Source organism: Ischnura elegans, chromosome 8, assembly GCF_921293095.1.
Source record: "Ischnura elegans chromosome 8, ioIscEleg1.1, whole genome shotgun sequence".
Lineage (NCBI taxonomy): Eukaryota > Metazoa > Arthropoda > Insecta > Odonata > Coenagrionidae > Ischnura > Ischnura elegans.
The window spans coordinates 2,707,064-2,734,058 of NC_060253.1; the positions used below are offsets into that span (position 1 = coordinate 2,707,064).

General features: G+C 40.0%; 1 protein-coding gene across 1 annotated transcript in view; it reads right to left on the reverse strand.

Annotated features, from left to right (window-relative positions):
* LOC124164261 (mediator of RNA polymerase II transcription subunit 14) overlaps positions 1-26,995 on the reverse strand; it is a 165,380-nt gene that overhangs the window by 107,419 nt on the left and 30,966 nt on the right. Inside the window, exons 6-9 of the mRNA XM_046541502.1 lie at positions 20,272-20,408; positions 19,306-19,563; positions 14,012-14,153; positions 9,665-9,929 (exon numbers count right to left, since the gene is read on the reverse strand). Of these exons, the coding sequence (XP_046397458.1) occupies positions 9,665-9,929; positions 14,012-14,153; positions 19,306-19,563; positions 20,272-20,408 (802 nt within the window). The remainder of the gene's footprint in view (positions 1-9,664; positions 9,930-14,011; positions 14,154-19,305; positions 19,564-20,271; positions 20,409-26,995) is intronic.

Sequence of the window (26,995 nt, forward strand, 5' to 3'; positions counted from 1 at the left end):
GTTCGCTTTAGTTTCTTCCGCCCTTTTTTGTCTCTAGTGGTCTTATTTAAATGTTTTTGGTGGTTATTCTCCGTATTATTCATAGAAAAGGCTTTTTGTTATCGATTTATGCTGTGAAAGATCATTAAATAATTATATTTTTTCCATAAAATTCCCATTTCTCAATCATACTTCAACATCAACGATCGCTTAAGAAATTCCCGACCAGTTTAGAAAACGTAATCAAATAATGTATTGCAAAGTTTATTATAAGAATTTAATGTTATAAATTTGTGGTTAGGAGCGAATAACAACTATTAAGTACGCGTAAGATAGATATTTGTTTCCAGCACCCACGGAATTTTAGCGGCAGCCGGCCTAACCGCCATTTATGTCGCCCTCTATCGCTCAGCGACGAGAAAAAAAATGAAAAACGAGGGCCTCCACCCATTTCCAAAATAACCTTCGTAAGTTAATATTTCAAGTTACTCTGTATTTTCAGCTGAATGTGCTATCTTTTCAATTAGTTGTTTTCATTGAGATTCAGTCACGATCATAAATTACATAGGATATCTTCTGGCGAATATTTGAAGTAAATTCTGTTTGAGTTCTCCATCTGGATACTGCGCTCAATCATCTTTGCAGACGTTGCTACTAAATACTTTATTCTTCATCAGGACCATTTTCTTCATACCGGGTGTGAAGTGCTATGTTCATATAGTATTTCTATCTTCTTTTATGCCGACAGGAGCAAGGTTCCAACCGGAAAACGACAGGAGAAACATCTTCCATTATCGGAGAAATAAAGAGAGAAACGTTATTATCCGCATTGATTGTTTTCCTACAAGAGATGTTTCGTCATTTCTCAACGTGTGTGAAGTATTGGTTCACTTGCGTGAATTCCCAAAAATTACATGCAAAAACCTGTACGTTCACCTCATTTAGTTTTCGTGTTCCTTTCTCCGCCGTATTGAAAGTTATGCAAAGGATTGTTGACATAGAGAAAAGATTTTCTTAGCTTTAGCACTAAAAAATAGTAGCGCCATAATCGTAAATAAATATAGTGTGGAAAGAGCAAAGAAAATAATTTCAATTGAAACGTCAGCAGAAAAGAAGAGAGACAATTATAAGCGCGGCACCATTTCCCCGATAGTGGAAGATACTTCTTCAGCCTCTCTCCGGTTAATAACTTACCCCCGCTGCAGGTAAGGATGAACCATGCCCTTCTCCACAGTCGGAGAACGTACCCAGTGGGTGGGGTGAATAAGAGTGGGATGGGGATTGCCTGAGGAAAGAGGAGTGGTCAGCATAACGAGTGGTGAAGGGGGCAGGAGAAAGAAGGGTGGGGAAAGGGCCTTCAGCTCTGCCTCAGTTTACGTTTAGGGGGCGTATTTTTCTACGACGCACTCAAGCTCTGAAACCTTAGGAAGGGAGTGAATGGGAAATGCTGGGGAAGGAGGGGTTTGGGATGCGTAAGGTGGGTGTCAGCAAGATCAGCAGAAGGCCGTGGGAGGAAGTAAACAAAGACTTTGGAAAGAGAGATCTCTCGGCATGGGAAAACGGGGAGACGCGCGAGAAGAAAGTTCATGGTTAGAGTTAGAAGTGCGTCTCCATTACGAGTAGCCTGAAAAATAAGTTGGTGGTTGATAGAGCCCAATACTTAAGATATTTAAGTTGTTTATTCAGGAAGGCTATTATATACACGAAAAGATATTACTTAAAAAAGCAGTTATTTTTTTTTCTTTTTGCCCTTCTCCATCGCCACTTCCACCATGGTTTCTCACTTGCATAAATGGGAATGAAATTGGGGGCCTAACTCGTTAGCCAGATCAAAGTATCTTAACGTTTGGAGGGCAGCGTCTACTTCTTTTTTATTTGGTGAAATTACTTCCTCACTTTCATCTTCGTCGTCACTGCTATTCTGACTAGTCCCGGCCGCTGCTTCTTCAGACGTATGTAATGGGACGCCGGTACCGGCGTCCCATTGTCACAAGCCCGGAGATCATCGTCAAGGGCAATATAATCGTTTGACGTTGCGCGCTATGCTCTTCCTGCTATTTCCAAGAATTTTTCAAAATCATCTTTTAAGCCTCTAATCTCCTCCGCGTTTTTATCCGCTGCAGCTTCCTGAAGGTATAACGTAACGAATCAACTATAGCCATGATATCATAGCAGTAGAATTACTAGTAGGCTATTTGTATCAATTACCAACCTCGAGAACATCCTCATGATGCGCTATCAAAGGGAATCCGGCCAATTTCCAGCAATTTGCGATTGTAGTGGAGGAAATAAAGTAAGTCTTTGAACCGTGTTTCTGCGATGAAAAATGACAATTTTATTAACTTGGCCATTTTAGCAAAGTTAACAAAATCGTTATTTCTCATCGCAGAAACACGGTTCAGAGACGTACTTGAATGCCTGATTGGCACGAGTGCGATGCAAACAATTATTTTTTGATGATGGCATTGAATGATAGATTTTCAAAATGCAGTCAGAGCGGTCACTTTTGGGGAGAAAGGCTCGGAGGGTCGAAGAGAGAGGCCAGCGAGGGTGAGCTCGTCGAGGAAAGAGTCCCGGTTTAGGGACCCTTCGAAGTGCTTCGGCGAAAAGTAGTCCAGTAGTCTTCAAAGTACGTTCACAGCAGCCTGCCTTGCAAACGTACCACGTACGTTCACAGCAGTGCAAAGGGTTAATTAGGGGTGTACGAAATACCCCGCACGGCCTTCCTGACATGTTAAACTATGAAGTATTGTCGATGCGATGTTTACGAATAGTCACGTAAATAGGGGCATTATATCAGTCCCAATATTTTAATTAACTCCTACTTCCCCTAATTTCCCAACGTGAGGTTTTAGGCAAACCCTTTTTCTCCAAAGTTGCACTATCATTTACGATTTCACACTTTTGATGAACCACAGTTGGAAGCGCTGATGTTTTTAGCTACTTACGCCGGTGTAACTAGTTTTGTTGACAAATATTTCGCCATATTTCGTATAAACGAATGCCTTTCGCTCCTGGGGACCGATCCGAAGTTCGTAAATTCAAAACATTTCGTATATTCGTAACTTCGTATAATCGAAGAGCGCCATGTATTTACCATAGGCTTTTCGCCGGGACCACAATATCACTCCGTAAAATAGAGAACTTCGTAAAATCCTGCTTCGTATAATCGAGAGTTTACTGTAGATAATGGAGAAAACTGATGACTATTATTTTAGCAGTGGATTTATTTACTGTTTTTATGATGTGTCGTAATATATTCTAGGGATGAGTCGATTCCATTTTTTGTCGATTCCGATTCCAATTACGATTCCTTCAAATCGATTCCCGATTCTCGATTCCGATTCCATCGATTCTTATTCCTTCTAACAGGTGCGATTTTGATTTATCTGTAGCATTGCTGTCATTAAAATTTAAGAATTGAATGGAATAAAATAACTAGGGATGGACGGATCCAGGATTTTTGGAGCCAGATCTTTCGAACCGGATATTTTCGATTCCAAATTTATTTTCAAATTCCTGCCATTAAAAAAAGTCATTATTCAAGTTTATTCTGGGTACATACAATCAATGGAATGCTTTTTAGATTTTCAAACACATTTTAATATTTGTATACATAAAAAATTATTTTATAGGCTTTCAAGTTGTTTTTTTTAAACATATTTACATACTCAGGGCCTAAACTGTTACGCTTGGGTTTGGAAATGAAAATAGGAAAAATCTTAGGATGAACAACTGACCAGTGGCGTAGCGGGAGGACCCCCCAAAATAAAAAAACACAATTACTCACCTTCATAAAAGGAAACAAAATATTCAAAAATCATGAATTTGTAATAGATTTCTTTGAAAAATGAATTTTTTTCGATTATGAAGGGTGTTAAAATTAGTTTGAAACCCTCTCCTTTGTACCCTGTGGTTTGAAAATTTCCCCCCCTGGTTTTGGACCCTCCCTTGAAAAAATCCTGCCTACCCCCTCGACCATCGACTGAATTCAAATTTTCCTCACGCACGTTTCCCCCGAATTTTACTTTCTCATCGCATACAGACTTGTGTTTCACTCGAAAATGCTTCAGTATGGTGAGGTGGATTTAGCACATCCTCGCGATAATTAACGCCACAGTGTACGCACACGGCATTCATTGGTTCTCCTAATCTCAATGGAAATGTTTATTCACAATGAAAGACATTTTTATCGGTGTATCATTAAATTGAATTGCAACTGCGCAATTAGCAACACACTTATCAGTATTTAAAACGGCATTAACGTCACGTGCGATGAGGTGCTCAACCGCTCAGCATGAGGAAGGGGTGGGTGGCAGAAGCACGTAAAGGAGAGGTGGAGGGGAAGGAGCATTGGCTTAGCCAGGAATTTCGTTCGGGGGGGGGGATCCAAAACCGGGGGAAATTTAATGAAAAAACCAGGCACTAAATAATGGGTTTTAAACTAATTTTAACACTTTTTATAATCGAAAAAACTTAATTTGTTAAAGAAAAATTTTGTAAAACCCTGATTTTTCAATATTTTGTTTTCTTTTGTGAAGGACAATAATTGTGTTTTTATATTTGGGGGGGGGGTCCGGACCCTCCCCCTGGCTACGCCACTGGGAAGGAGCGCGTAAAGGAGATGTGGAGAGGAAGTATCGCGCTCCCACCGTATTTCGAACAACAAGGCTAGAAATGAGGAAGTCAAGGACGAAGAAGTCTGATCTTGCTTCAGTTACGTCGTTGCCTTCAAAGGGCACGCTATGTGATATATGTAGTTGGCGTTTCCAGTCCGTCTCTAATTGTTTGAGGGGTTAATGCTGCGCTTGTTTCTTTGAAAATTGTGCAGTTTGGACAATGTTGCATAACAGTAAAGTCTAATTGTAGAATTGTGGATAGAAAACTGAGTGGCAATCCATTAGAGCTGAAATATAAACAGAAATATCGTCAGGAATGCGTCTCGTTTGGTCTAATTCTTTTATTAATCTCGTGCATGCCATCTAATTTTCGAAGCTATCAAGATATCTTCGGGCCCAGAAAGTCACTCTCCTAGAATTTGTCGTCTAGAAACGTAGAATTGAAGCAGGTAGGCCAAAAAAGGTCAGTTGGTGAGACGAGGTAGGGATGAAACACGCTTCAACTGTTTTCGTGTGATTTGATATTTTCCTTAGAAGACAATGATTCACGGTCCGTGTGATTTCGGAAACGAAAAAAAAGCAACACGGACTGATGGACGGCCGAGGGTAGTTTTCTGAAATCTGCGACGTAGTTACTTTTGACGTGGTTATTCTCCTACGGCGCTGAGATTCCCCCCGATTACTGTTCAATCTCTTGGGAAGAGTCACACTATGTGCCAGTCGTATTTTGCCTTTTTTATTTTCTAGCTGAAAATCCTGGCCACGGCTGAAATTCTACTCATAACCTCGGCGAGAGCTTACTAACAAAACGGTTCATGAGTAGGACAAGAATCGCATGCGACGGCGCATTCGAAGAAAGATTCGGAACTCTTTCCACCCGGATGGGACGTTGCATTCACTGAAGCTATTATTTAAAATTTCGGATCCAGATCCGATGTCTTCCGCGACTTTGGATCCGATGTATCCTATGAAGGGCAATATCCTCGGATATTTGAATCCGAGGTATCCGATCCGACCATCCCTAAAAATAACAATAGCCGCCGTGGCTTCATTCTCGTTTGGCCGCGGTGGCTAAACAATAATGTAGCGTCCATTGCGTCCATACATACCAGAGCAGCCTGGAGGGAGCGCGGTGGCGGCCGAACGCAACCTGTCGGGTCCGGCCGGAGGCCGCGGCGGCTTATGCCAAGCAAGTATCAACTTTCTCAAGGGTTGCATTGATGAAACTGGGCTATGCAAACGCGAATGTGTCTAAAATTTTTTATTATTGACGCAGACGCGTGTTAGTCTAAAAAAGTTACATGTATAAAAAACCCGCTCTCAGCGTGTATTTATGAGATACTTTTTTCACAGGAAAACTTCCCGATCCCGTGGTTTCCAATTTTTTTTCTCTGAGAGTTTCTCATGAACACGCGCCATTTCAGGATTCGTCGGTTTGTCGCTCTTCCCGACATTTTCATGTTTCCGAGGCCTCTTAGGCATGTTCGTCGCAGCACCCGCGTGCCGCGCGTATCCTCCGCGCCAGCAAAGCTGACACCGCGGCCGCTTAGGTGTGTGGCAGCCTATATGCCCCAAACTTATAGTCTGTCCTCAAAACATTTATCTTCCTGGAATCGATGGAATCGGAATCGACTTTAGGCGATCGATTCTCGATTCCGATTCCGTGCTCGAGAATCGGTGGAATCGAGAATCGACATTTGGAATTGACTCATCCCTAATATATTCCCATGATGAACAATCCATAAAATAATTTAAGGGGGGAATTAGTGAAATTAATAGTGTTTATTCAAGGATTCAACAGTCGTCGATGGAGGAAGATCGGCAACTTTTAGTGCATTAAGTATCGTAGTTTTCAAGTATAATTATCTTGAAGAGGACTTTGTCTGCTATTCACTCGTTCACCTACACCTATACTAATTTTATTCTTGTGATTAATTGAGACAAAATTATTTTTATTAGTATTGTAACAATATAAATTTCAGAGTGCATGTTCAGCCACTGCTTGTTTACATCATTTGCCTTATTGTTAGCTTCAAGTCCAAAACAGCATTCTAAAAATTTAAATTGACAACTAATGAGTTCTGAGTAAAAGAGGGAAAGCGTAATTATTTTTTGTGAACTATGGCTTTAGCATGCCAAAAAAGGCGTCACAGAATATGTCAGTGTTAGGGCCAAATCGGGGCTAATTCAAAATTAGGCTGTTTTGAATTGAAAATCCGGCAAAAATTAGGTTTCTGAGCATTCCTAAGATGTCTTCTCTGCCCTAGACGCTCGATTACATTTGCTCTTTCCTCAAGAGTGATTAGCTCCCTTCCTAAAGAAAGTGAAGAGCCATCAATCGAGCCGAAAGAAACTACAGACTCTAAAATTACTCGAAGAACCATAATTGGAATGTGTAAATATTATCTTCAGACCGATTTTCACAAGATAAGTAAGTTTCTTAAATCTACTTCACAGGTTTGCTTCCCCGCTAAAACAAATGTCTCTGTTGCCACTTTTTATAATCATCGATTTCTGCAAAACATTTTAATGCGAATTTGATTTAGTTCTTCAAATTGCCTAAAATGGCGCTGCATGCACTAAACGACAAGAGTCCTCTACATTGTTTCCGAGTCAACCACCAATGATGTGCGCGCAACAGTGTATGGCACGAAATTCAAAGTATTTGATATAGTACTTTTAGCATAATTGTTTGAGATTTCGAATATCAAATACAGTGGAACCTCGATCTGTCGTTTTTCAGGGGGATGGATGAAAAAAACGATGAATGCAGGATTGTTTGTCCGGGTTGCCTATTGTTGTCCCAGGATCCGCTGGATTTTTGCGAATTATGATATTCATTAATGGATTCAAACGAGATTTCAGCTGATTACAGGAATATTATTACTTTATCGAAACACTTAGGTCATTTTGTTGATTCGACTTATCTCTCTTTCTAATATCCTAAAGGAACAAGCCGCCTTGCTAAAAAATGTTTGCACTCCACTCGGAATTTTCACTGCTATTATGCATTTCTGTCTGATGTAAAAATTCTTATCCATCAAATGCCATTTCATGTACGCGTATTTACGAGAGAAATGTGCATATTATGCCTCAAACAACTGATTTCGCCATCACAGTGATTGGTTATGAGATGGATCAAGAAGGCCAAAAATAGTTTATTATTTGAAATGTTCCTTTCTAGCAATTAAATTTTTAATATGATTGAGGCAATGTGGCGTTAATCGTCAGCGGCACGCCCACCTGATCCTCGGCTTCATCCCACTTCTTGTTTTCACCAGGGATCTTGCTCTACCCCCACCCCTGCCGTCATGTGCTACCGGACATACCGAGGCGTTCTGCAATATTCACGTATTTCTAGCCCGGATTCTTTTCTTCATCATCAATTATTTTCAGTCCATCTTTTAAAGTTTTCACTTGTGTCTTCGGAAGGGCCATGGTCCGAAGACGAATAAGAATAAAACTAATGAAAATGAAACCAGACTCCATTGAACCCACACGGAAAACACTCGCTAGTTTTAAGTCAACCCACCCCGGAAAGTAAGGAACCACTCGTACGAGGTGAAGTTCGGCACTAATGCTATCGCGTACGGCGTGAGCAGAGCTTACTGCAGAGGGTGAAGCATGACCATATGACTGCGCAATGAAATTTTTTATCCTATAGAGAAGGCAACTTACCCACTCATTTCTAACAATAAGTAGCGTAGCTCTAGATGAGCAGATGAATTCAGATTGCTAGTAGGGAGAAACAAAATATCCTGACCAGATATCGCTTCGTTAGCACCTCAGACAAGTGAGACTTGTAGCATAACTCGTAAATTGTAACCAGACGCCCTGTTTTCGAAAAAAATCCGCATCAACTGCCGTGAAGCTCACTATTAACTGCGAGGATATCGATATTCGCCAGAAATCACCATTGTATTATTCCAACTATTTCCTTGCTTAAAATGATTAAATAACGTTAGAAATACGTCGTGTTTGGTATCATTCTTTTTTGAACTACGAGCACATCACTAATATCTCAATCTAATAAAAGTATAATACCAATTGCCGAAATTTATTTTTAGATACCTTTTGGGCTAATTGGTGATTCATGCAGCAGTTGACCTTCACCTTTGAAGCGAGTCGGCTAAAAAAAAGTCAGCGGTCGAGAGAGGGGGAGGCGTGAAAGAGGTTTCTTTTGTTCTCGAGTAACTTGATATTTTCTTTCGAAGCTAAGGTCGTCGTAATACGATCCCTGCTCGAGCTGGGACCTTTTTTTTACTTTGGAGAAGAAGAAAGCTTCAACTGGGGGGAGGCGAGTGCTGAATGGAGGGGGATACCGGATCTTGGGAAATGCGCTAACTATCCCACGGCACTCTGCTTCTCCCTATCGCATTTCAATCTCCTGGGGAAGATTCAAACTATGTGTCTGTTGTTAATAGCCATAAATAACACGTTGTAAACACTTCGTCTCATTTTTATCAAATGACGAATGCGGGAAAATTATTCGACGGGACCTCTATCTTCAAACGATCAATGCGGGAAAACGATACTTCGGGGAACGATAGATGCGGGAAAAAATTACATTGTCTTTATGGAACTTAATTTAGGACCAGGAGCGGCGGACGATGAATGCGGGAAAACGATGAATGCGGGAACGATAAATCGGGGTTCCACAGGCATTATAATATTTGAGGCATTTGAGTATCCGCGGATACTATTCGTACATCTCTAAAAATACCTTTATCGCTTTGTTGTAGCAGAATTAAAACTTCACTGCATACGTCTAATGTATAAGCAAAAACCTGTGTGCAACAATAAATTTTGTGGTCCCAAGAAGTTTGCAGTAGAGAGCTTTGACTATACTGTGGACATCTTACGTCATGTTTTGCAAGCATCAAACTTCGTAACAATGTATTTTTCGATGCTGCTGGGACCATGACTAAGGTTCGTAATTTCTTCACGACAAAAATTCATGTTATTGTCTTTCACTATGTATATGCAAACACACTGCTTTAATCGGGACCATGACTTCACTTTGTGACGCAATGTAATGTCGCTATTCATGCATGAAAGAGTCTTACCTCAATTCAGTGAGGAGAGCTTTGAGTTTCTCCTTTTCGGCTGCACTGCTCCCAGAAGCCCCCATTGAGGAAGCAGCCCACGCGTTCAGGGCCTGCTGGATCTCCGGCACGAGGGGAGGGGGACTAGCAGGGGGGGAGTGGTACTGCGGCACGTGGCACTGGAGCTGCCCCGTGTGAGTTTCCACCGTCACGAGGAGTTGCTCGGCACGCAGGCAAGGGGAGAGGACCGGCACGCTCAATATGGCGGGGGACCCTTGCAGCTGGCCTGCAGTAAAAACAGAAATTAAACAACTACATACATGCCCACCCACACCAGATGATTATCCCCTCCAGCCCAGACATGAAAATATGTACTACTAAAGGACTTGCATTTGAGCTTGACTGTAGGCTACTGTGGGACAGTCATACAGCCTCAACTAATCACAAGTTGTCAAAAGCCAACTAACTACATGCTAGGGAAATTGAGAACACTCATTACCTCCGACTATTTGAGAGCCACTTAGCTTTCTTCAATTTCCACTTGAACTATGGCACTGAGACATGGGGACATTCTTCCACGGCATAAGAGTTACAGTAGAACCTCCGATATACGACCCTCAGTTATACAATGACCTCACTTATACACTGATTTTTTTTGGTCCCATGAATAACCCCATTGTGTCTTAATGTACTTCCTAAATTTATGTTACCACTCGACTTCATGGTCGACTTGTAACTAAATATTTTAATAATTATAATAATATGAACCCATGTATTTCCAACCACGCTTATGAAACTTTTCACTTATACAACGACCTCAGATACGAAACGTATTTTTCCAGTCCAATGAGATAAAACACCTCACTTACCCAACTTGCCAGAGAACCACTCTATGAGAAGATCAAGATATTAATTGTAATAACAGTAGATGATCGTTGATCCAGAATTATGAACAGCAAAATATCTATCTCTAACGGTACATTTTCTAGAATTTTTCCATGGTTGTTTTCCGTCACCCCAGGAAAATAATGACCAAATGAGCCATTAAAAATCCACTTGTACCAAAATTTTGGCTTCCAAGGTGATCCAAAAAAGATAATCCTATTTGCAGTATGGACGTAAGTTGATAAGGATTCAACAAGATAGTAAAATAGCTTGCATATTCTCATTCCGCAGGCTAATCCCACATCTGTGAGACGAATTGAGCCAGGGAAAAGTTACTTACGTGACACGCAGATCAAAACTGACCCAGCATGTATCTCAGTGGGCTTAAATGAAACATGGTTGAACCTTGAATAGATATTAGCTTCAGTCTGCCTCGTGGCAAGCGTTTATTTTTTAACTGAACGAGAGTTAGTGTGAATGCCCTCGCAGAATACCTCGCGTCGTCAGTCTTCAGGTAATCATTAAAGTCAAATTCAAAACGTGAAAGATAGGCAGTTCCTTTCGACCCAGGAATGGCTTAGCACCAGTATATCTAAGTACAAAAAGTGTCGCTGTTGTAATCAGAAAAGTTAAAGTAAATTATTCCATGAGAACAAATCACGCGGCTTATGAGTCGAAACTTTTATGAACTTACAAAACTTTTTCGAAACTACTTTATGAAACTTTTTCGGTTCCCCGCTGAAAGTTTCATAAATGAGGTTCTACAGTACTTTTTTTCCAGAACCAATGGGATTATTCATAATTACAACTATTTCTATTGTAAAAATTGAATTGAAATATTTCTATTGAGATAAGGAGAACCAATGTATGCCATGTGCATGCACTGTGGCGTGAAATTATCGCGAGGAAGTGCTAAATCCACCTCACCATAATGAAGCATTTTCGGGTGAAACACAAGTCAGTTTGCGATGAGAAAGTGACAAAATCTGGGGAAAAGGTGCGTGAGGAAAATTTGAATTCAGTCGATGGCAGTGGGGTTACAGGAATTTCGTTGGGGGGGGTCCAAAACCGGGGGGAAAATTTTTGAACAACAGGGTACAAAGTAGAGGGTTTCAAACTAATTTTAACACCCTTCATAATAAAAAAAACTTCATTTTTCAAAGAAATTTATTGTAAATTCATGATTTTTCAATATTTCGTTTCCTTTAAGGAAGGAAAGTAATTGTGTTTTTATATTTCGGGGGGTTGGGACCCCCAGGACTTCCCCCTCTCGCTACGCCACTGGTCATTGGTTTATCCAAAGATTTTTCCTATTTTCATTTCCAAACCCCAGCATAACAGTTTAGGTCCTGAGCACATAAAGACGTTTTTAAAAAACAACTTAAAAGCCTATAAAAATTATTCTTTATTTATAAAAATATTAAAATGTTAATGAAAATCTAAAAGCATTCCTTTGATTGTATAAACTTGAATAATTACTTTGTTTAATAGCAGGAATTTGAAAATGCATTCGGAACCGAAAATATGCGATCCAAAAGATAAGGCTCCAAAAATCAAGGATCTGATCCGGATCAGAAAAAAATCCTGGATCTGTCCATCCCTACAATTAAGTAAAAAAATTACAGTGATAGAGTAAAAAAGGTTTCTTTCCTTATCATGTTTAATTTTCAATTTTCCACGATCACTCAGTTCTGCCATCATATACACCCATGTCTCGTATAGCGCAAGGGATGCGTTCCTTGGGGTCTTTGCGCTATACGAATTTGCGTTATACGAGAGCGTTTTAACATTGGGAAGATAGGGATGCGTTCCTGGTAGATAAGGTCTTGGGCATTGAATTTCCTCTAAAAAATATATATTCCCATAAATAGCCTTAGAAAACATTATTTATATAAATGTTTATAGTTTATAACATGTTTAAAAATAGTATGCACGCATTTGAAGACTTTTATTCATGTTAAAAAAAATTCTTACGTGCTTTAGAAATTCCCTCCTGTCGTGCGGGTGGGCTAACATCTGCTATCTCAGGGGTTCGTAATGCATTGCCGGCAGTTGACGATTTTTCAAACCAGTCTAAAAACAACTATTGTGTCACCCAGGCCCTTTTGTCGCTCATCGAAATGACAGGAAAATGCTATTTTGAATGCCATTTCATAGCTAGCGGAGTTTATGAATGATAAATCATTTTAATTTGAAGTCCTCAGAGTCATTAACGGCTACGTGAAACAGTCTTTAAATGCCTTGAAACCTGACCCAGGTTTTCCTTCCCTGAAAATGAAGGAACGAGAATGCATTCTTTTCCAGAAGAATATCGTCTCGTCAACACTAAAAACTAGTTGAGGGGGAAAGGAGCCACTTTCAATCACAGCTTGGAGTTCATCAGAAAATGTTGTGGTGACTGCGCTATCAACACTTGCAGATTCACCTGATATCGCCGCACTGAAAATATCTGCTTGCCGTTTATATTCTGGAACCAACCGGAGCTTTCACTAAATGTTTCGGAGCGATTACCACTCTCGTATTTTTGTACTGATTCACTATGAACTTTCCGTATGTGTAGACCGCTTGGTTGAAGTTGGTGCGGCTGAGGTCACTGATGTTTTAACTTCGTCTTTATTCAGAATAAGGCATCGTGCGTTTAAACTTCCGCGCAATATCGCTTTGACGTTCTCCATTTTCAAAGCAATTGACCCATATCAATTTCTCTTCAAGGTTTATGGTTTTTCTTGATAAATTCTTGATTTTTCTACCCGCATTCCTATTTTTTGCCATTTTCTCTTGGTTTTTACTGCGCATAGCTCTATTGAAATTACCTTCTTCTGCTGAACTGAATTCTTGAGACGCAGAGGGCCTATGACTGCAGGGAGGGAACGAAGCTATTGTGTTTGAGACTCTATAGCGGACCCTCTTGTATGTTGATGCTATTCATGCGCAACTCGGCCACCACTCCATTTCTCCCCCGTGAATACTGATGACCTTGAAGGCTTTAGCGTAGACCCTCCACCTGGAAGTCAATCGCCCGATAACCTATGACGGCAAAAATTACGTCTCAACCTCAACCAGTATTGCTTAAAAAAAACTCATTTCCACTAGCCTCACGCTTAATTAATGATCTAAATAAACTCATTCTGTTAAGGAGACGAGATAAATTACTTCGGTAGGCCGGCTATCTGGATCCAATGACGAGTAATACTTTTGGCCAGTGCACAGCAATGGATTTCGATTAATATATAAACAAAAAAGAAGATTTGAGGCAAGCAATAATATTAATATGCGTAAAATGATAGAAATTTCGTGTGTACTTAGCGCAAGTTCACGTTTTATCACGAGAGAGTTTAAGATTTCTGATTAGGCTACACTGTATTGCAATGTTTCCCCGGGGAACGAATTTGCGCTATATCGAAATTACGCCAATCGAAATTGCGCTATACGAGACATGGGTGTATATCCCACAATGCACTATGAGCCCTCAAAAACACTCACATTCTGTATCCTTCAATATGGACTGCATTTCTTGCTTGAGATCGGTCAATCTGCTACGAGTGCGAATGTATATTGTGTGCACGAGCAGCCTCTCCACAGACAACAAATCCGATTTGATGGCTCTATCAGCAATCTCAGATTCCTGAAAAAAGTACATAAGTTATACATGACCAGAAAATCATCATTACACCTAACTTAAAAAAATTAAATCACAAGCAAAATTTCACTCAGCTAATCTTGGAAGTAAGAAAAGTTATCTATGATGCAACAATGTAAATGCAAGAAAATATTAAACCATAAGAATTAAAAGTAAGAGGCCTACAGCAGCATTTACAAGAAAAATAAATAAAATTTTGGAGTGTGAGAAAACAAAGAGGCGAATCACGAGTCGTGAAGATCTGATGAAAAAAAACACCAAAGAATGTGCGGAAGATGAGAAGAATGGCAAATAAGAGGCTTGCCTTAGATGTGGGAATGCAATGTAATGGGAAAGATATGTTTCAGAACTGTGTGGTCAATGATTTTTCATTTCCATTCCTGTTCAGTTAAAATAATTAACAGAGTTTACGCATATGGCAAATACACATACCATATACGTAATACGCATTTTGGCACACAAAGTAGCCTTTCTCAGCAAGCTGAAGGAAAAAAGCACTTCTAACGCAAGGTCAAAAGTGGCGAGGATAGGAGGACAACCTAACCTAAACAGAGAAACTCAGGAACTTATTAAATGTGTCGTATTACCTATGGTCACTAGGGTCACTGAATATCCCGAAACAGAATGGAAATACAGTAAAACTTCGATTTTACGCACTTCGATTTTACGCAAAGTCTCGTTTTTACGCAGCGGCACTCAAGTCCGGCTGGAAAGCATAGGGAATTGCAATGGTGAAACTTCGATTTTACATCTTTTCTTGATTTTACGCAGTTTTTCGATTTTGTGCAGCATAACCCCAGCCCCTAAGAGGTCGCTAATCTTGATTTTACGCAGTTGTCTTTCGGCTTGTTTTGAAAATCCGACTAGAGCAGTATGCAGTTAGGTTATTATTTCGTCTCAATGAGTTGCAAAAATGAATACAGGAACCGTTGAAATGACATCGCGCTGTTGAGCGTGAAACTAAATACATCGCGAATCTAATTATTGCTTCCCCGTGAGCCCTCTCAGTAATATTTCAGGCTCCATTACGAACGCGAATGTCGCTCTTAGTTCAAATTTGCAGTAGAAGGATATCGAAACCTAAAACACACGGCAATCGCCGTGTATGCGTAACTACTTTTGATTAAGACATGATCGCTGGAGATATTAACATTATCACCTTTCGTTTATTATTCGACTTATTGATCGACGCTGTCTATATCCACAATTATGAGCTACGGAATATCAATCCCCAACGCAAGGCTTTCTAGAATTTTGCCAACGCTATGTTTTCCGTCGCCCCAGCAAAATATAACCGCAAAATGATCACTCGAGTCGTTAAAAATACTCTCGTGCCAAAATTTTGGCTTCCAAGGTGATCCAGAAAAGATAGTCGTACTTCTAGTATGGACGTAAGTCGATGGTGATTCAACACGATGGTAAAAGCAGCCTGCATTGTCTCATTCCCAGGCTAACCCCACATCTGCGGGACAAATGGAGGCGAGGGAAAATTGCTTGCGCTGCACGCTTATCAGAACCGACTCAACTTGTATCTCATTGCCAGACGGTTTAAGTTAAACATGGTTGGAACTTGAATAGCTATTAGCTTAACTCCGCTAGGTGGCAAGCGTTTTAACGGAACAGGAGTTAATGCCCTCGGAGAATAACTCGCGTCGTCAATCGTCATGTAATCATTGAAGTCAAATTCAAGACGTGAGTGATAAGGCAGTCCCTTTAAACTCAGGAATGGCTTAGTACCATTAAATCGAAATACAAAAAGTGTCCGGTGTTGTTATCAGATATGGGGAAGCAAAATATTACGTGAAGCTGAGTCACACGGCTTGTGAGTCGAAGGTCCCGGCGCTGAATTCGCGGAAGAATGCCGACAGAGAAGCTATTCCCGGAAGAGTCAATCTACTAATGCTAAAATTTCATGGGGAAATGCTTTTTTAAAGCGTGAAAATTATAAAGAAGGAAAATTTTTCAGGACTATTAGTCATTTTTTTATTCATCACTGGCGGCATGGCGGTAGATGCGCGGTTATTTAAATAGTTCACTTTAAAAAGTGATCTAAACACCGGAAAAATCTGAATTTCTGAATATTCAGGGTTAGGTGTGCTCCGTATTATCTATGGTATGCTATTTGGAAGGAGGTAACCAGCAGCTGGGGTCATTAGCGCCATGAAGTAAGGGCTGGGGGGATAGGAATCCTATGTTGGCATTAGCCTGGTTGTAATGACAAGCTCAAAAGGGACCAGGACTTAACGTCCCATCTGATGGACGGAGTGATGCACTGGAAGTGCCCTCCACATTACACTCAAGTAGGGATTGGGCCATCTCTGATAAGTGTCTGCTACTGCCAGGACTTGAACCCAGGCCCACAGGGTGTAAAGCCTTTGTGATGTATGTATTAGCAAAATTTTGCACCCTGTTAATGGGGTTAATTTGGATGACTATCCTCAGGTATCTCATTTCTTCAATCTCCAATCTTTGTTTGTCTGCTGGTGGTTAAACGGATATCCTGAAAACTGCTTCTAATGAAAATACAGTGGAACTTGGTTAGTACGTTCCTCCTTAGTACGTTTTCCTCTTTAGTACGGCGATTTCCCTCGGTCCCGGCGCCATCCGAACAAAATACAGGTAAAAGAATTTGGTTAGTACGTTTGAAAAAATTGCGCTTTCCTGGTTAGTACGCTCAATTGCTTGCCGTGACGCAACCCGCAATTCGTTCTCTAGTGTCTTCTTAAGGGTCGCAAACGTCTGAATTCATGATTTAATTTATTATTATTAGCCATTAACATTCTTCCATTCATTCCACATCTCTTTCTTCTACCGTAATTTATCCAAATGCATTTCTGAATTCTTGTGACGTGCTGAATAATAAAATGCGGCCATTTTTCGGGAATGTCTGACTATGAAAAACTACAGCCAATAAGAAGCCCCAATTTTCCCCACCCCGAGCTCCTCACCTTCTGTTGCCTTTGGAGCGCTTGGGAGCTTGGGAGTGCCCACTGCTGCGCACCTAGTTCGTGAGTGGGCAATTGTTGCTATTGCACGAGTTATCATGATGAAGAAATGAGTTCAACAGATTCAGGCTTCAATTGGTGGAAGTTAGACATATTTAAGTAAATGAAAGGTCGTAGCACTTTTCCACAAGAATTTTTAATGCGTACAACGCGTTTCGGCTCACTGAGCCATCATCTGGTACAAGACGCTTGAACACATGTGAAGATCCCTTTTATACCCTTGAGAGAGGAGAGTATTGGAGAAGGAGAGGATTTGAGATCTTTGAGGATGGGGGTGGGGGGGGTGGGGGGGGGTGGGAACGGGTGTATAGAGTATAGACAATGGGGAAAGATACAACTACGGGATGTGGAGAACCCACGTTGGAGGGAGGGTTCTGGTCATAACTGTAAAATGACGACACGTGCGGAAGACCATAGCAAAACAGAAGGAGGGGGTGTTGAGAAGAGTGAAAAAAGGGGGGGGGCTTAGGGTAAAAAGAGGCCGCGTGTCTTTTGAAAGTGAGAGGAGTAAGTAGCGACGCAGGAAAAAAAAAAGGCGGGGTGAGGAGTCCCTTTGGGTTAGCTGAGAAGGAGTGAAAGTTAGCGGGGGTACAAGGGGGGGGAAATTGCCAGCAATAGAAAATGGTCAAATGCGTAGAGAGGATGGGCGGACGGGAAACACCCCGTGGATTCACTCGTCCTCGTTCTGTAAATATATATAGGATAAATCACGGGAGATAGACGCCGTAATCATGAAATCGTCTCTGGGATGTCCATGAAAAATTGCGATTTTTATTCACATGGTATTGTTTTTCATGGTAGCGCTCATTTTCTTGATTTTAAATGTGAAAAGAGTTCAGGAAGGCGATCCTATGAGAACTACGGATAGTAATTGTAATTATGACGACTTTTTCACTGATTGCAATAACCCCGACTGCTATTATTTACTTTCCTCGTTAGTACGTTTTCCTGGTTAGTACGTTCATTTTTCGTGGTCCCTTCAGAAACGTACTAACCAAGTTCCACTGTATTTTCGAAAATTAGCTTCTCTGCGACCATTTAGTATCACCATTCCGAAATTTCTCCTGGGTAACAGAAGTAATCTTAGTGCCAGAAAGCATTTCAACCATTTTGTTCAACCATCCGAAACACTGTTCAGGAATGCAAAGTTGTTTCTCTTAAGGTAACACGTCATCTGTGGTGTTGCTTTTGAGTAAATAAGATTATTAGGCTTCATTTTCCGAGCAATAATGAGCTAGTGTTATCCTGAAAACTATACTCCTCCTCAATACCAACTCTTGATTTTACACACTTTGATTTTACACAGTGCCCATATTTTGGTCCCTCCAACTGCGTAAAATCAAAGTTTTACTGTAGCAAATTACACTTATGGCAATAAAAAAAATAAAAAGGTAAGGGGAAGTGATGAGATAGATGATGACAGTAACTAAGTTGAAACTACTGCCCCACTCAAACACACATCAAGGCAGATGACACAAATAACACTGAAGTGGGAGGGTGGATAAAAAAAGGAAGGAACTTTGGGAAATTGCCCTTGGGACTAGAGCAAAGTTTCTGTAGAGCAGGTTGTGAGGGCTGTGATGGGAAGCAAAAGGAGGAAAGAGGATCCAAGCACGGAAACATGCAAGACCAATGGAGCGAAGGGATGTGCAGTCAAACGAGAGAGAGAGAGAGAGAGAGAGAGAGAGAGAGAGAGGGTGAGAGGAGAGAAGAAGAATTGATTGGCTCATTGAAGAGAGGAGAGGAGAGCCAGGAGAGACTGAGGTTCTTCCACAATGAGGAGTAGACATGCGGTTGAGTACATTCAGAGGGGCAGAAGAAGCGGTTGACCAGGTAGGAGAGCAATACTGAAAGATTGGTTGAACAATTCAAAAGAAGAGAGATTTGAGGGCAGGCACTTCTCCAAAGCACGAACAGTAAGCGACACAAGAATTGAGTGGAGAGTTGCATCAATCCAATCTCACACTGTTGACTGTTGATATTTATTTTATAGCCGACAAAATTGAAAAAAAAATACAACGGTATTGCAATACATATTTCCTAAGACAAAAAAAACAGATCAATATTTCTGATAGTTCAATGAGCTAAAACACAAAATTTCAACACACAAGTTAGAGTGTGGATGCACTTACTTTGCTGCCCAATGATGGTAAATGTGAAATAGTGAGAGGCCTGGCTGGGTCATGAGGGTCCACCTGAATGGTGAGCCTGTATCCCGACTCTGATTTAGTGGCTGTAACTGTTGACACTGCAGTAGAACTTCCATGTGGGGAAGGAACCAAGTCATGCCAATATGATAGTGTTAGCCGGCTTCCAGCAGTGTACTCCTCAATATGAATGTGTTCCCCTAGGCGATCCCGCATCAACCTCAGAGCTTGTGAGTAAAGCACCTGGAAGAAATTAAATACAGAAGATAATTTGGCAAATTAGAAAAAGATTGTACACCTCAGTTTAAGAAACAGTATTTGCATGAATGAAGAAAATTCCATCCATAGAAAACCCCTTTCTTAGTAAAACATTTATTGCTCAGGAAATACAAACAAACAAAATATATAATAATGATAGCTTTCTGGATAATTGATAATTAAAACAAAGAAAAACTTTTCTTTAACATCAATACTAATTTTCTTATCATCTCATTACAAAACAAATAATTCAGTATAACAAGAAAAGCGGAGTTATACAACAAGCAGGATTTGTCACAAACGATAAACACATTTACTCATTACTTTTAAAATAACAAAATGGTACCCATTCGGATGATATTGCAAATGATCATTGATTGCGTACAGCAGCCTTTAGGCAGACAGGTGGGAATAAATGCTCAATTGAAAGCTCAGTACTGCTCGATATGAGAAATCAGAAATTAAATACCGTATATGCCTGAATATAGTCCCCCCTTTTTTTCCAAAAATGCCCATGGTAAAAGTAAAGGGGGGGACTATATTCAAACGCATTTTTATTACTTTTCCCGAAACTGAAGCCTCAAAATTAGGGGGGGGGGGGGGAGGGGACTATATTCAGAGGGAGACTATATTCGGAGAAATATGGTATGTAAGATAAAGAAAAATTGATTCCGATGGAAGATAGAGTCTTACCTCAAGTTGTAATGATTGGCAGAAGTGGTGGAGACAAGCATAAACTTCAGCAAGAGGCTGAGGGTGATCCACTAGGCGTGACTGGATCACATCATGCACATACTGCACTTGAAGAGAGTGGACAAGAGCCTTTCCATCTGGAAAATAAAAAAGACAATTGAAAGCTTTGTTGACAAATGATCCTCAGAAAAAAAAACTATTTCATCTCATATTAGATATATTGCTATATGATATATAATAATAATAATAATAATAATAATATTTATTTGCCCAAAGGATACTATATGTCATGATACAATCATAAAACAAGTATATAGGGCACGTCAAAATTAACAAATTCACATAAGAAAATGTTACATTTCAGATTGAAGATATTCTTTTATACTATAAAAACACTTCTCTATTAAGTAAGCTAAGACACTCTTTTTAAAAACATCAATATTTTCTATACTTTTAATATATACAGGTAGGTTATTATACAATTTTGTACACATGAGCTCAGGCCCTCTAGATACCAGAGCTAGGTTCGATTGTTTGACATGAACGTCATTGCATCTCCTGGTTTCATAGGAATGTATCCTATTATTCATAGTAAAACAACCTTTATACCTTTTTACATATATGACACTCTGATATATATATACGCAAGGTACAGTGAGTAATTTAAGGCTTTTAAAAAAAGGGCGACAATGAGCTCGACACTTTAGTTTGCACATACTTCTCACAAATTTCTTTTGTATAACAAACACATCATGAAGTTGGGGCGAAGATCCCCATATTATAATTCCATATGAAATTCTTGAGTAGAATAATCCATAGTAAAGGGTTTTCAGAACATACTGGCTTACACTATGCTTTAATACAGATATAAGATAAAACACTGTATTCAGTTTTTTACATAGGTGCTCTATATGTGCATCCCACTTCATATTTCTATCCACATAAATTCCTAGAAACTTTACACATTCCATATCATTAAGATAATTATTTTTACATTGCAGTAGATCATTGTCCTTTGGGCTGTGCCCAGCAGAAAACAATATCACTTGGGTTTTATCATCATTTAGCCTTAGTTCATTGACATCACACCAGGTTTGCATGCATTTTATTATATATTGACTGGAATCAATTAACGCGGTCAGATTTTTTCTTTTTGATAAGATGGTTACATCATCTGCATATAATACACACTTATTATCTTGGGTTACAATTTTATTAGGTAGGTCATTGATGAATATTAGAAAGAGAAGAGGACCCAATACTGACCCCTGTGGTACACCCTTTTTGACTTCTAACGTGGAGGAGAAATAGACTGTCCCATCTTTCCTGTATGCTACTTTCTGTTTTCTTCCATGAAGATATGTCTTAAGCCAATTTAGAGGAATGCCCCTAATACCTATTGATTCACATTTTTTTAGCAATTTGTCATGATCCACAGCATCAAAGGCTCGGCTCATGTCAAAAAATATCCCCATTACCTTATTTTTACTATTTATTTCCTGTGTAATATTATCAATTGCATTAAATAGAGCCAATTCTGTCGATTTTCCCTGCTGAAAGCCATATTGATGGAGTGATATTATGTTTTGCTTATCAAGATAGTCAATGAGCCTTTTACAGAATACATACTCAAATAATTTACCAAATTGTGGCACTATAGATACTGGCCTGTAGTTTTGCAGATTATTTCTATTGTCTTTGTTCTTATACACTGGGACCACCTTGGATACCTTCAAGGAATCAGGATATACACCTTCTGACAAGGACTGGTTGACTAACGAGAGTAAGGGTCTTCGTATGAGGGACTCACAGTCTTTAATTACTTTTCCCGTTATTCCCTCAATGTCAGCAGACTTTTTCTTTCCTATCTTGGCTATATAGAGAGACAACTCTCTTTCTGAGCAAGGCTTAAGATACAATGAGCTACTTATTTTATGGTTTTCGAGAGTAGCTCCACTTTGGGTGGTAATCACCCTCTTAGGAAGATGCAAGAATGAGTGGTTTAGGGCATTGGAGATTTCAATGGGGTTTGTAGTAATTTCCCCTTGTTCATTTGTAACTTGATCTGGCAGAACTGTTGGGTTGGCATTGACATTACTTTTTATGATGTCCCAGGCTACTTTAGAATAATTAGAGGCATTCCTAAACCTTTGGTCATTATACTCCCTTTTTGCTTTTCTTATAAATATCTTATATTCTTTCCTAAGTTGAGAGTACTTCTGTCGCAACCCATCATCATTTGAGTACCGTATTTGCAAAAATGTTTGTTTTAGAACTCTGGATAAGTTTTGAACTTCTTTTGTAACCCATTTTTTTGTGCTGACACTCCTGTGTTCCACGGACTGCAGCGGAAAAGCTAAGTTGATTAAATAGATTCATAGACACAATACATACATAGACACTTGACATTAAAGTGATATTAATGCTCAGCACAAGCACTCGAACAGATAGTACTCATTGATAACTCATCTCATATAGATTTAACGCTAATTTACACAATTTAAAACTAAATAATTGAGGATTTGTGCGTCAGATTCTACTACAACGGTGCCCTATTACAATAGAGTCAGCTCACACTACAATGAAACCTGCTTACAACAAACTTGCTCATGGAAAAAATGCCAATTATAGAAAGCACCAACCATTTCCTCTGAAAAATGACCTTCCTACCAAGTTAAAAATCAAAAACAGCCAGCTCTACTCATTACAAAGGGCAATGTCACCAAGTCCCACGTAGAGAGATTTTTCTCGCATTTGTGGACACCCTAATTGTTTCATTTTTCTCAGTGTGCTCATTGTTGGACTTAATGGTGGATAAAAGAAATCGGAAATGCTTATAAGTGAAGATCGCTGAAGGAGAGGTCGAGGGGAAGGAGCGTGCTCCCTCCCCTCGACCTCCGTATTTAAAGCTACGAGGCTATGAGCGAAGGAGCAAGGGAAGAACACGTCCGATATTGCATGTGACGTCGTTGCCTTTAAAGCGAAGGGGCGAAGGTGCAGCAATGTGATAAATAAGCAGTTTGCGTTGCCTGGAGTTTCCAGTCCGTCTCGTCTTGTTTGAATGCGCTTATGCTACGCTTGTTTCTTCCGAAATTGTGCTGTTTGGACTATGTTGAATATTAGTAGCCTTGTTTTAGCTATAGATCTTTGTGTCAATCAATTATAGCTCAAAAAACTTAAATGCTGTCAGATATGTGTCGCGTTAGATCTAATTCTTTTTAGAACCTCTTGCGTGTCATACAATTGCTGAAAGATATCGAGATATCTTCGAGCTCAGAAGGTGATTTACCTAGCATTTGACCTCCAGAAACTCGGAGAATTGAACCTGGTTGACCGAAAAAGGTCAGTTGGTGAAATGGGGTAGGGATGAAACACGTTTCCATTGTTCCCCTGTAACTTGATATTTTGCAGTGGAGTCTCGGAAAGGAAAAAAACGTAGAGGCATTGGCTGATGGAGAGCCGAGTGTAGTTCCGTTAGGCCCCTTGCACACGCACCGATTTTGGCCGGTAAAATATCGGCCAATATTTTACCGGCGAAGCGATGCTTGCACACACGCCGGATTTTTACCGGTCAAACGATAAGTTGCTATGTTTTTGAGCCGGCGCAGGCGATCCACAGTGACAATGGCCGGCAGCTAAGCGGCATTTTGCCGGTGCCGGCGTGTGGTCGGTACATGTGCAAGCTCCAATGCTCTCCCATTGTTCACTATTGGAATGTGGACGGCCGATATTTTACCGGCCGTCCAAAATCAGTGTGTGTGCAAGGGGCCTTAAATCTACGACGTGGTTATTATCCTATGGCGCTGAGATTGCCCCGATTGTTGTCCAAGCTCTTGGGAAGGTTCATGCTATGTGCCTGTCGTGTTTTGCCTTAAAATTTTCCGCGCTTGCAATTCTATTGCAATACTCCTGCGAGAGCTTTTAAACAAAATTGTTCGTGAGTAGGACAAGCAACATAGAGCGATGGCGTATGCGAAGAGAGGAACGGAACTCTTTCTACTCCATCTTATGCCGCCGCAGTTATCAAAATTTCCTCTTTCAAATAGTACTGAAAGAGGACATTTCGATAGCTGTGGAAATTCCAGGCATACGCCTGCAACACCGCACTATAGGATAAAAAAAATGTCGCAAAATTTTTTTCTTTATAGCTTCGGTCCTCAAAATAGGGGTGCGCCTCTTACACACGCTTATACGGTACTTATGTGCTAGAATTCAAACAGATCAAGCATAACAAAACCTCTCTATACTCAACAACTAACACGAGGCCATGGGAAGTGCAATTCCTGTCATTGATTTGACCAACTTCTACACCCTATAACTGCTTTGTAACTGCACCCTTTCTTCCCTGATACCTTTGTTTCAGGATTCCTTGGTCTCCACCTACACAACTACAGGAAGGACATCATCATCTAAAGAGGCAAGGATTTACAGAGGTACAGAGCATGTTAAAATTTCATCAAATAAATCTGTCAATTTCAGTTACAATTCTAAAATATAAACTCTCTTTCATCATAAACAAAAAAAATTCTCACATAAAAATGGCTTTTAAGATACAGTGGAACCCTCATCTATCGTTCCCGCATTAATCGTTTTCCCGCATTATTCATTCGCCATTCCTGGTCCCAAATAAAGTTCCATAAAGGCAATGCAATTTTTCCCCGCATCCATCGTTCCCTGAAGTTACCAGTTTCTGGAGGTCACCTGCAGCATGAATCACCTATTAGCCCAAAAGGTGTCTAAGAATGAATTTCGGCAATTGGCATTATACTTTTATTAGATTGAAATAATTATAAAGTGCATGTAATTCAAAAAAGAATGAGACCAAACACGACGTATTTCTAACGTTATTTAAGCATTTAAAACAAGGAAATACAGTAGAACCCCGTATTTGCGTTATCGGAATTTACGTTTTCCCGCAAATTGCAAGTTTTTTTCTGGGTCCCGTCATATTTCCTATCTCTCCAATGTAAATAGAACCCTGTATTTACGCCGTGTTTTTTTCGTTTTCCCGCCATGTGCATCACGACGTGCCGGCTAAAAAAAATTATTTGCCTACTAAAACAATAAATCGTGCATATCAGCTCTTAAAAACTATCTTTTGGCTTCCTTTCACGCATTTGTATTTAAAAATCCAAGAGAAAGAAACGCAATGAGAACTATTTTCGGGAAGAATTTGAATGTGGCGGGACAGAACGCCACTAACGTCGGAAAGTTGAACTACGTCATCTCGTTTTTTTTGTCATCGGCGGAAAGATTCACGATATGAAAGTAGGTGTTTTGAGCAATCGAGCTATGTAATAATTATAATGCAAGAACTCCTGAAGCAATGTTGACAATAATCATGTAGCCTATAATTTGATACGAGAGTTTGAAAGAAAACCAGACGTGCTGAAACGTGATAAATGCCGGAACTATAAAACTTGTCATCATTTGCGCTGACTTCATTCAACAGTTGCGTAGCGTAGATGGGTTAATTAAATACTTAAAAAAACTTATTTAAACTTGAATTATCCCATTCACATAGCAGCGTATCGCAAACAACTGTAACTTTAAAAAATTATGAAGTCGCACGACCGTTTGTACTACGCACTTGATCGCCGAGGAGTAGTTCAGACACTCGTGTGTTGGCAAGTTATCCTCAATTAGTACGGGAAATAGAATTTATCCTGCTTGAAAGTGGAAATTCGAGGTGAAAAACGGACATTTTTAATTGACGAGAAAATGAAAATTTTAGAGCTAGTTGATTCCCACACCGGAACACGCATCGATTCAAACAAATTCGTGGTGAAAAATCGCGATGCCATTGTTAAATATGCAAACCAGTGCGGAAATTTATCAAAAAAGAGAGTATATGTGAAGAATTCTAGTTAAGAAGAAATAGAATGAATTCTAAAAGAGTAGTTTTTAGGTGCAAGATCATCAAATGTTCCTGCAAATGCGTGTCATCTAAAGGCCTGTTTACATAGTAAATTAACCCGTACAAGTTAATATCTAAATTATGAACATGAAAATGCATCGTGTATTCACCCAACTAGTGCGTATGCATGAACAGAAAATAGAACCTGTTCAAATTTGGTTCATGCATTCATAGTCGTATTTAGGGGCGGGGGATGTGCCCCACCCAGATGCTTAAAAAATAGACAAAATTTGAATACGGTTATCACAGGAGGATCTATGGGGGGGCATGTGCCCCCCCAGACACTTTAAAAATATGCAAGATACGGTCCAGTTATCATTGCGTTCGTTTTGTATAACATGGTATCATTGTGCCCCCCTCCAGAACAAAATCCTGGATATGTCCTTGCTTGTGCCCCCCAGAAAGAAATCCTGGATCCGTCCCTGATGGTCATCATTACGTTCGCTTTATTTTGTGTTTTACTCAAGGAGGCTCAATCATTTAATTCAATGAGAATAACTTTGATATAAAAATAAAGAGAATTTAGTAAAGTCATTGTTATATGTTATATCTTGTTTTTAATCTCAATTAAGACAAGATCTTTTGCCTGTCAGACCCTCTGTGCCCCTCCCAGAAAGAAAAATCCTGGATCTGCCCCTGCCTACATTCGTACATTTCCTGTCCCGTTCCGGTCCACAAAATCATTCATGCAAGCAGACATTAATGTATCATGTAAACAGGCCCAAAGGCCCTTGAGAAAAAGTATTTCCCCAGAAGATTGGGAATCGAAGATTCCACGGCATCTATAATGGTTGGTTGGATAGATTC